The 11280-nt window shown below is 40.2% G+C and overlaps 1 protein-coding gene across 6 annotated transcripts in view; it reads left to right on the top strand.

Annotated features, from left to right (window-relative positions):
- Positions 1–1610: 1610 nt before the first annotated feature.
- LOC124138355 (ankyrin repeat and BTB/POZ domain-containing protein 1-like) overlaps positions 1611–11280 on the top strand; it is a 28591-nt gene continuing 18921 nt past the window's right edge. Inside the window, exons 1-8 of one of the 6 annotated variants that reach the window (XM_046506907.2) lie at positions 1612–1843; positions 3294–3396; positions 3807–3893; positions 4638–4770; positions 5717–5779; positions 6222–6277; positions 6862–7015; positions 10406–10562. In XM_046506907.2, coding sequence (XP_046362863.1) covers positions 4685–4770; positions 5717–5779; positions 6222–6277; positions 6862–7015; positions 10406–10562 — 516 coding nt within the window. In that variant the 5' untranslated portion in view covers positions 1612–1843; positions 3294–3396; positions 3807–3893; positions 4638–4684. Of the gene's footprint in view, positions 1844–2327; positions 2472–3293; positions 3397–3806; positions 3894–4637; positions 4771–5716; positions 5780–6221; positions 6278–6861; positions 7016–10405; positions 10563–11280 lie in introns of those variants that run through there. The other 5 variants (XM_046505347.2, XM_048397546.1, XM_046506149.2 and 2 more) reach the window with 5 other exon arrangements.

Raw genomic sequence — 11280 nt, 5'->3', positions numbered from 1 at the left:
CATGACTCCACCAGAGATCATACATTGCTCAAAGACAACATAAAACATCTTTTCAGTAAACAAAGCAGTTGTTGTCCATAAATTGTGTCTACTCTGTCAACTTAATGTAATGCCTATCAAACAATTCATTATGCCTGTGTTTGATAGGCCTATCAAACAATTCATTATAGCTGTGAGCCCCGTGAAGATCCGGGGTAGAATACATCTTCAGCAACCCATGCTTGCCGTAAAAGGCGTCTATGCTTGTCGTAAGAGGCGAGACCCGTGAAGATTCCGGGGTAGAATAGATCTTCAGCAACCCATGCTTGCCGTAAAAGGCGTCTATGCTTGTCGTAAGATCCGAGACCCGTGAAGATTCCGGTTTAGAATAAGTCTTCAGCAACCCATTTTTGCCGTGAAAGGCGACTATCTTTGTCATAAGAGACGACTAACGGGATCGGGTGGTCAGGCTCGCTGACTTGGTTCATGCATGTCATCGTATCCCAAAGGTCAGTCACCTGATTGTCTGGCCCAGACTCGATTATTTACAGACCGCTGTCATATAGCTTCGTGCGGCAACAAATAACAACAAATAAACAAACATTATGTCTGTGAACATGAACCAATCTCATCTCATCAACCAAGATCGAGATTTCCCCCAGCAATGTCTTCAGAAATCAAAGGATCATCTCACCATGACGAAACCTGAACTAAAGAAAAGACTACACGTGAAAGAGGCGAGCCTTACTGGGTCCTCCAGTCTTATAAAGACCACCGAAGGCATAATACAATTGGATGCAACTTTTTATGTTTGTTGAATCAAATTGTAACGCACCCTTTGTTTATTATGAACACACAATGCCATTACGAAAGTTGTTAAAATAACAAATGTGATAATTGAGATAACACTTTATTAGTACAGTCCACATCCTCGTACCTTTTTGGGTTGAGTCCCATTCAGGATTCGAACCCCCACTGGCAGAGTGAGGCACCTAATCGCCAGCACACAAAGTCAGCGTGTCCCCGCTGGCATCTATCGGATGTGATCACCCGAGGAGTGTAGGAAAGAACCCCAGCATCCTCCAACGTGGTCCCGCTTAGAGTAGCTCTTTTGCCGGAATGGCGGGCAATACCAAAGGCAGCCATGCGCAGATTCATCCACAATATGCATCAAGATGTCGTGCATGTATCAGATGCGCATACCAGATAATGAACTAAACTCTCGAAATATATTTTGTAGATAGTTATCGTCATTACACCTTCACGATCATTTCGTCAGTTCCCTTATCTTTTGCCGGTATTACCGATTGAATACTCAAATGTTTGGGAGTTGTCATTAACTCTGCCCTCCGAACTATCATGTACCGCATCGTGACTACAACAGTATGGGCTAACTTAAGGTTTGATCTATGATGACGTCTTGAGGTAGGTGTCAACAGTGATCAGTTCCACATGGAATTAGTTCCACCCGGAACAAATATTGCCACTGTCAATGTATCGCGGAATACATTTCCTAGTGAAAAAAGTAGTTCCGGTGTGACAGAAGTCACGGTTATCCAATCAAAACGAATAAAACGAGGTCAAACTTGTACGACACACGTGTAACGCACGGATTTAGTATCTTACCACCTGTATCTTCACCACGTATGTAGTCCTAGTGATAAGGTATCAGCAACCTCGTTTCTGATAGAACCTCGACCTTCTTATCGACCCTTTGGCTTGGTCGAGGTCACGACACCTATCACCACTCTTTATGCGTCCCCGTTTACAGGCATATATGAAATGTGGGTGTGATTGTACACATATATACAAAGACGGATCGGGAAGTCCATGATTTCAAACGTTTTCAAAACCTATATACACTGTAAGTATATATGTTTTATTACTGCTGTGAGAGTTCTTTGATTACACGATGTATAATTAAGGCACTTTTTGTATGGTTGTTATGTTAATTAACGTATTTATAATCTACAGTGGGTTCAATTTCATATAATCTAAATTTAGTTGCACCAAACTTGATCATCATATGATAATGGTGATAATATATTCATGATCGTATCATCACCGGCAACTAAGGAGACCATATAATATCATATGGTCTCTGCAAACAATAACATAATTCAGTTACCATGTCTCCTTGCTGTTGTTATTTCTGTTGTAACCTATTGGGAACATGGGTATTAAAATGGTTGTCACATGCATGAAGGGGTCTCGAACATGAATTCATTTGTTGTTGAACAAAATCGAAACAACTGACCGTTTTGACAATCATGAATAATCTCCCTTGTGTTGCTCCTCCCAAAGCTCCTTCCCAGCGCGTTAACTCTTGTTTACATAGTACAGAGAACTCCGTGAACGGGATATCGCTGTGAGGAGCTTGCGAAGTAGGAAGTGATACGATGTATACACTGAATACAGGCTACAATTTTAGGCGTGGGCAGTGATGGGTCCTACAGTCAAGACATAACCAAAGTTGACCTTAGCTGACCTATGTAAGTTCGTGTTAACTGATTTACGTCATACTTCGGATGACCTACTTAATTTCCCTATTTCAACCTCACGACAAAAGTTGTCCCAGTCAGTTGTCATTGAAGAAGAAAAAAGATACTCAGTTTGACAATCAAGCTGAGAACAGTTTCGACATTGAATTGATTAATGACATTGATGCCTAACTCCATCAATCGTTCTACGACATGTCCAACGTATGCTGTCACTACTCTGCTGATTTCCAGTTTCCTCGAGACCGGTGAAGATCCGGGGTAGCTATAGAATAGGTCTTCAGCAACCCATGCTTGCCGTAAAGCACGACAATTCTTGTCGTTTAGGCGACTAACGGGATCGGGTGGTCAGGCTCGCTGACTTGGTTTATGCATGTCATCGATCCCAATTGCGTGGATCGATGCTCATGACATCAATCACTGGATTGTCTGGTCAAGACTCGATTATTTACAGACCGGCGTCATATAGCTGGAATATTGCTGAGTGCAAACCAACCAACCAACCAACCAGTTTCCTCGGCAAGATACATCGACCTCTTGCACACATCACAAGTGACATGGTCAGCGAGTAACCCATGATTCATGCATCAAGCTAAACTAGCACGAATTGTAACAAATACATAAATCTGCAACCAATCATAAGTGATGACCCGTGAAGCCCTCCCCAAATCTCTCCCATTTGAACTGACCCATAACCCATGTTCTTTTTTCTGGCTCCCGTCAACCACACTTTCTTTTCTATCACAAAATCCTCAAACGAATTATCCAAAGATCCTGTCATCGTAAATTGTACGTTTCTGCACTTTTACAATTCAGAGCAAAGTGACGCTTAGAATTCCCGGGTCGTACACTTGCAACCAGACAAAAATAGACTGAGTCACGTGGTTCCATGGTTACCTGGGAAATCCTGAAGGCTTTCGTAAGTGTCGGTACATTAAAGTTGGGCGATACCGTGGTTTCCCATAACTTTGAAGTTTCTGTAACTACTTTGATCATTTCCGGTCATTTCCATAACATCTAAGGAATGACTAGGTAAATTTGCACTTAGGTTAACACTGTGGTAATAGCTCAATCAGTTAGCTGTCAGGCTATAATCTGAAGGTCGAAGGTTCGTGTCTGACAGATTCGCACAAAACTGATAACTTGTCTTCGTGACAATTGACCTACGACAGAGATCATCCTCACGAGAACTTGTGGTACTGTATTCTAAAGGCACTCCCCAGGTGATACTGTTATTTTACAACATGCCTCTAAACCCATTAGTTTTCTATTAATGTAACGGTACGTTAGTAGGATGACACATGTTCTCATCATGGTATGATGTTTCAGATCACTGTCCTGTAGCGGAGTATTGCTGAGTGTGGCGTTAAACAACGAACAAATACACAGTGATACCTATCTCAACCATCTTAAAGGGTAGGTAAAGTGAAAAAAATGTTTGCGATTTTGTTGTGAATATTAATTTTCCTAATTACATTTACCCAATTTCCGAGAGAGAAAAATGCATAATATTTGTGAGAAGGATTTAAATGTCCATGTGGAAGTGCTGAAATCATATGCTCCATGATCGGCTTCCCAAACAAACCTATTTGGGGGGCGTGGACAAAAGCTACCAGCACAGCGGTGACAAGTGTTTTCATGGGCTGATATGTTTACCGCGTTTATCTATCTTGTGATTCTTAGCCGTTATGCATATGGTGTTTCTATACTGTGTCTGTTCATCTTACAAAAATAACAACCTTTCACACATTGTTGAATGTGTGAAACGACCTATCTTGACATGAATAATGATCTTGATGTGAATAATTAAAGTAACAATAATCACAATCGGTAATATGATCGTTGAATTACACAGCATATCAAACACCGGGAACCCGTTTTAACCCAAGTAAGGGGAATCCCCCTACTGGCAGAATTTTTGTTTGTTTTGAGGACGATTTCGTCTGTCATTTTTTTATCGTTGTTTTACGCTATTTCCGTTTTCCAAATTGAATTTTGGTCAAGCATTTGTGTTTAATTATGCCCTAGAATATTAAATCTGCAAAGTTGCTATGTTGTCATCGGCAGTGATGATATAACAGTAAATAGTGTATAAGAAGCCTACGCCTATTAAACATCAGACTTCACTGCAGCAAGTTAGGAATTCTGTTTTATTTCCAGATCATCAGCACCTTGCTTGGTTGAGTGGAACTTAGAACAAGGTCGGAATGGCAAAATATGCAACAAGAGAAACCTTTGCTAAACACAAAGATATTTTCCTGTGTTGCAGAACTGGCAACTTAGGAAACCTAAAGTAAGATCTTTCATTAATCTAGTTTCTTTTTCTTAAGGATAATTCTGAATGATCATAATGTTATTGACTTTATGCAGAGACCATATACCATATATGGTCTCTGCTTTAGGTCATGTAGAGCTCTAGATATTAAATCGATCTTTGTTGATCTTGAAGCCTAACATGAATAGCCTCCCTTGACACATTGTCTGTGTTGTAAGTGGTAGAATTTTTATTGTTACAAGGGGCTTTATCGTCACAAATGGCGGTGTTTTGAGCACAGAATATGTTCATAAAGTATGCCAGAGGCATTCTGCATTAAAAAAAAATGCATCTGGCAAATGAGATCACCATGAGTCAATTATTTCTGCATTGCTTGCATACATGCATGAAAAAATGTAAAAACCAGTAGTATCACCACACTCTGTATAATTCATCAATGTTTCCTTTTTACCTTGTGTACCTGTGTTTCTTCAGAGATCTTTACTTACTTATGTCTCACATTTATCATCTTCCTGAGTCAAGGGAGTTGACTGTAAAAGTCCAGTTTTCCACCCTTGCTGAACTAGGCCAGAATTTCTGGGTTAGACCGTAGTGCCTCCAGTGGCTATTACGAGTTATATCCCTTTGATGCCCATCCTATTCATCAATCGGATTCCACCTCATATCACTTAAATATCAATCACTGGATTGTCTAGTCCAGATTGGATTATTTACAAACAGCGGTCTTGAAGTACAACTAAACCAGCAACAATACCTGCATCCATAACACATTGAAAGGAACGCCCAATACTTACCTCATTTTCACATGCAAATGGTGTTTGTTAGGTCAAGTGAGACACAATTCAGCCAATCGGCATGGGGACAGTTTAACTGCATGAGCTTAACTTGGGCGGGGAGCTTTGAACTTTGTGGCAGAAATTCTGTATGGAACTGAAGCTGTAATGTGTGTTGTGTTTCATTACAGAAAGTTGGTGAATAAGGATGGCGTGAATTTAAACATCACAGATGAATGGGGCAACCCACCGTTGTGAGTGAACATTATTAGCTTTGTTACATGCACACGATATACTCACAGTGTGTCTCCACAAGAATCAGATCTAGGAATATTTAAAAAAGAGCCCACTTTTTTATACCCATGAAGATCCAGGTTAGAATAAGTCTTCAGCAACCCATGCTTGCTGAAAAAACAACTATTTATGTTGTAAGAGGCGATTAATGGGATCGAGTTGTCAGGCTTGCTGACTTGATTGATGCATGTCATCGTATCCCAATTGCGTGGATCGATGCTCATGATGACAATCACTGGGTTGTCTGGTCCAGACTCGATTATTTACAGACCGCCGTCATATAGCTGGAATATTGCTGAGTACATCATTAAAAAACGAATAAACAAATAATGGTAGTTTGATGAGTATTTGTGAAGTTGAACTGAGGTTTAGTGTTGGTTGATGCTTGTTTGTCCGTTGCAGGTATCTGGCGTGTTTGTGTGGACATATTCATGTTGTGGAATATTTACTCCAGCAAGGTAGGTCAACCCCAGAATCCCCACAGGGTCTGTCTCAGTACAAGCGTGGTTCATATCCTGCACAGTGTTGCAAGGTTATTCCCGTTTGAAACGCAAAGGTGCACTCAGAAATCATTTCTTTTGGAGCCAAATTGTGAAATCAGTAAATACCTGCACAAGCTCAATGAATAATTAACAAGTTATACTCTGAATCTTTTGATTGAAAAGTTATCAACCTGTAAAGATGCAGCACTTTGAGTTTTTCATGCTACAGCTGCAGTTACTTTTTAAAGAAAACTGCGACTGAGAGAAAATATGACTGGATCTTGTTCACAGGTTTAAAGTATATTTTATGAAGACAAAAGACAGGACACAGTAAATATATGCATTGCTGTATTTTTCACTGATGGTTGAAAGATTTTTGGTAGAAAAATCTCTCAAATTCACACAAAATGAAGCAAATCATAGAATTTATCTTGGTAAACTTTGTTGATGAGATACTAGTTCGAGATAAGACTAAAAAAATATCTCAAGCGATAAATCTAGTTACATTTTTTAGTTGTTTTTGTAAAGTGTTTTGCTGTAGTGTGCTGTTATTACACCAGGGGCCCGGTATGATGCATCAAGTATAGATGGACAGAGGTGTTTTCTATCATCCCTCAACCAGAGAATACGCGATGTCCTGCGGCAATACGAGACCAGTCTCTCAGTCGTGCAAGACAGACACCATGAGAAAGAATTCTCTTATTTCCTCGACTGGTAAGTTTTTGTGAATTCACTTGAATGGAAGATTGGTGTGAGATTATGTTGTACCGCTAAACAAAGATCTGAGGACATCTCATTACGGGTCACGTCAGAACGACCTTTCATCCAACTAATCTGAGCGTTCTCTTACCAGATCAGGAAAGTGACAGTCGGAATGTGTTTTCTAATCACGCAACATCATAAAGGTTAACATGGGGTATTCCAAACGACAGTTACCGGTACGGGCAGCACAACTGCTTCTGTCAAAATCATTGTCTATCTCTCGCTTCAATGGGAAAAGCATTTGGGCGGAAGGGACTGCACAGCCAGTGGGAAGTACTGACATATAACCTCTACCATATATTCGACATTCCAGAATGTTCTTTTGTTCAGTTTTCAAATTTTGAATCAAGAATTTTGTGAAAATATTTTTCGAAGCTTAGTCTGGAATGGAAGTCACCAACGTCATATAGCTTGAGAAAGCTGCTTTCTGATTGGCTAATGTCGACTTCTTGTCATTCATTTCATTGGTCATCAAAGTTTTTGAAAGGTTGTTCTGATGTGACCTGTAATGGGATGTCCTCAGATCTTTGTTTACCGGTAATGAAACTAAGATCTGATTTTAATTAGTTTTTCTGCCTATCAATGTTCCAGAATTTTAATGTTTTCACCAAGCAATTGTGTCTGTAATGACGTCCATATTGAATTTGTCATTTTTACCTTTACATTGGCCTTTGACTTAAACATACATCCATCTCTCTGGAATAACTGCGTCTTATTGGTTTATGGAGCAGAGATATTGATAATCAGGCCCAAGTGTCTTTTGATATCAAATATACCAGCACAAGTCAATAAAGGTTTAAAGCTCTAAGTCTTGATGAGCAGCACATGTTTGTTGTGAGTTATTATATAGGAGAGTGTCACGTTGCCACATTAAGCACATGTTGTTTTATGCCACAGTCAGCAACATTGTAGCTAAATCATACAGCTTAGTTAATAATCACGTTTGGCAAACCAGTGGTTGAGAGTATGAACTTCATTGTCAGCAGAAATGACGTACACGCAGCCGTGTCCATTGGATCCTTAATTATCCCCCGCCGCGCGAAAGTGCGAAGCGGGGGATATAGTATTCACGACCGTCCGTCCGTCCGTCCGTCCGTCCCACCTGTTTGTTGCCGCGATATCTCAAGAACTAAACACTGGATTGTCTTCATATTTGGAACTATGGTGTATATACAGACTCCGCAGACACCAGTCTGTTTTGGTGACCTTGATCCCATTTTCAAGGTCACAGCAGACAAATCTGCTTTTAGAGTTGGAAAACGGTGTTGCCGCGATATCTCAAGAACTAAACACTGGATTGTCTTCATATTTGGAACTATAGTGTATATACAGACTCCGCAGACACCAGTCGGTTTTGGTGACCTTGATCCCATTTTCAAGGTCACAGCAGACAAATCTGCTTTTAGAGTTGGAAAACGGTGTTGCCGCGATATCTCAAGAACTAAACACTGAATTGTCTTCATATTTGGAACTATGGTGTATATACAGACACCGCAGACACCAGTCGGTTTTGGTGACCTTGACCCCATTTTCAAGGTCACAGCAGGCAAATCTGCTTTTGGAGTTGGAAAACGGTGTTGCCGCGATATCTCAAGAACTAAACACTGGATTGTCTTCATATTTGGAACTATGGTGTATATACAGACACCGCAGACACCAGTCGGTTTTGGTGACCTTGACCCCATTTTCAAGGTCACAGCAGGCAAATCTGCTTTTGGAGTTAGAAAACGGTGTTGCCGCGATATCTCAAGAACTAATCGCTGGATTGTCTTCATATTTGGAACTATAGTGTATATACAGACACCGCATACACCTGTCAGATTTGGTGACCTTGACCCCATTTTCAAGGTCACAGCAGGCAAATCTGTTTTTGGAGTTGGAAAACGGTGTTGCCACAATATCTCAAGAACTAATCGCTGGATTGTCTTCATATTTGGTACTATGGTGTATATGGCGGGGGATATTTCGTCACTCTGTGACAAATACTTGTTTAATCTGTTTTACGACAAGCATTGGGTGCCAGTTACAAAATGCATTTGTACCACAGACAAAATTCCATTGGAAAGTTATACAATAGTCGCAAAAATAGCCATGAGAGGGGCACGAGTTTCTATTAGGCTTGTCCCGGAAAAACACGAGTTGGTCGCGAATGGACAGTTGCCATGCTTATGAACTGTTTGTCGATTTCGGTATGCGATTGTGATTGGATTATGCAAAGACTAGTTAGTCTAGGCAAAATGTAACACCATAATTACAGGCTAGTTCGTCAAGGGTGGAAACTGGACTTTTTATAGCCAGTAAACTCCCTTGCCTCAGGAAGATGCATGCTAGATGAACAATACAGATGGGGAATGAACCAGGTGTGCTTCAGAGCTACATTTGGGACTACAATGAGGAATTTAACACCAGTGGTTAATATATGATTCTGTTGCTGAGTGAAAATGTTCAATTTGAAACTATGGTGCCAGAAATTAGATTACCGTATTCGACGTAATAAGCGCCCCGCTCTAATAAGCGCCCATGGCGATATTTTCCAATATATTGGCTAGTGAACAATCCCAATTAGCACCCTTCCGACTGATCAATGTACACAATTCGTGTACATTTATTCGTGTATAATACGCACTCGTGTGCTATATATGCACCCTTGATTACGGGCAATTAAATTCTGGAAAAATATATCTGTCGTGTATAATATGCACAGACTTTTCTTTTGTATCATTTCAGGCTGTCAGCAGAAACCATAACATTTACGATCTTTCGACTCTTTTACCAAAATTATATTCTAATAAGAGCCCCCTATTTCTAATTTTGAGAGCGCCCTGGGCGCTTATTACGTCGAATAAGGTAGTCTGTTTGCGTGATAAAACAAGATGATCCTTGAACACATATATCTTGGACAGGAACATACAAGTAAGTGAGTGAGTGAGTTTGGTTTAACACCACTTTGAACAGTATTCAACTTATATTCAGTTTTATGTGGGAGGAAAGCCTGAAGTGATGCAGGCCTCATATGTTTACCACTTTGGTGAATCCCACGAGCACTGATATTGTGCTACAAACCTAGAAAATTAAACAGGGCAGAGAGGGATTCGAACCCACAATCATATGTTCTGGCATGCCAACGGGATGCAACTCTGTACAGTGAATTGTGGTGCCTCAGATGACTGGGCCATCCGTGCCATTGAGATGAACATATCAAAATATACCTGAGTAATGTGGATAATTTTGAAAGTGACTATGATGATGATGATGATGATGATGATGATGAACAAATGAACTTAAAGGCTGGATATTATGATGATAGTGATGATGATTCTGTTGTCTTTATTGCATCTGCAGCTTGTACGAAAGGGTTCCTGGTTATGACATCCAACTAATTGTGGACAACCACACGTTCTTGGCTCACCGGTCCATCCTGTCTGCTCGCTCGGCATACTTCCTCAACGTGTTCAAATCCTCCACCATCACAAACGGAACACTGGAGCTTGATGTCAGCGTAAGTTAGCCTTTAGTGAGTGAGTGAGTGAGTGAGTGACATCACTACAGGGAAATACCAGAGATGAGCTTAACAACCAGTTTGGGGATTCGAACCCAGGCCTTAGGTGTGACAAGCAAACACTTTAGCCACTGTCCCAGTAGCAGTGGTTGCCCTGCTGAGCAGGTCTAGGCTGTGAGAATGAATTGATGACACTGCACATCGTCTTTTGTCCAGAACATCTTGAAATACGTAATGATCCAATTTTTGTTTCATGATCTGTGTTTTTCACTCAGCAGGACTAAAGTCCAGGTGAGCTTATAAAATATCCATTGCCTCGGAGGAGGTGAAGGTGGTGCTAGTAATTTTAGAAAAACAAAATGGTTTCGATGAGTAACATTTGGGGATTTGTAACAATTAAACTAAATTAAAACTTGCAGGTTTCTGTTGCAGAGTAATGTTTCTAGAATGGAAACCAAAGTTTCAGTTAGGATACAAGGTAGCCATTGATTATTTCCACAAAATATCATCAATTCATTTATAACAACATCTTTGATTAATGATTTTGAACATTTTAATGATGATCATTTGTTAAGTTTTAGATGTAATTTCTTGAAATTATCTTTTGTAGCAAATTTTATCTCGGCTGGTTTAATGAGGGTCCTTCTAAGCTGTAGCTCACCTGATTATCATCAATGTTGTGCTCAGAATATTAGAAATTTACAGAAACTAACAAATG

This window comes from Haliotis rufescens, unplaced genomic scaffold, assembly GCF_023055435.1.
Source record: "Haliotis rufescens isolate VD_foot unplaced genomic scaffold, xgHalRufe1.0.p SCAF_17, whole genome shotgun sequence".
Taxonomy (NCBI): Eukaryota; Metazoa; Mollusca; class Gastropoda; order Lepetellida; family Haliotidae; genus Haliotis; species Haliotis rufescens.
This window is presented reverse-complemented; position numbering and strand designations above follow the sequence as displayed.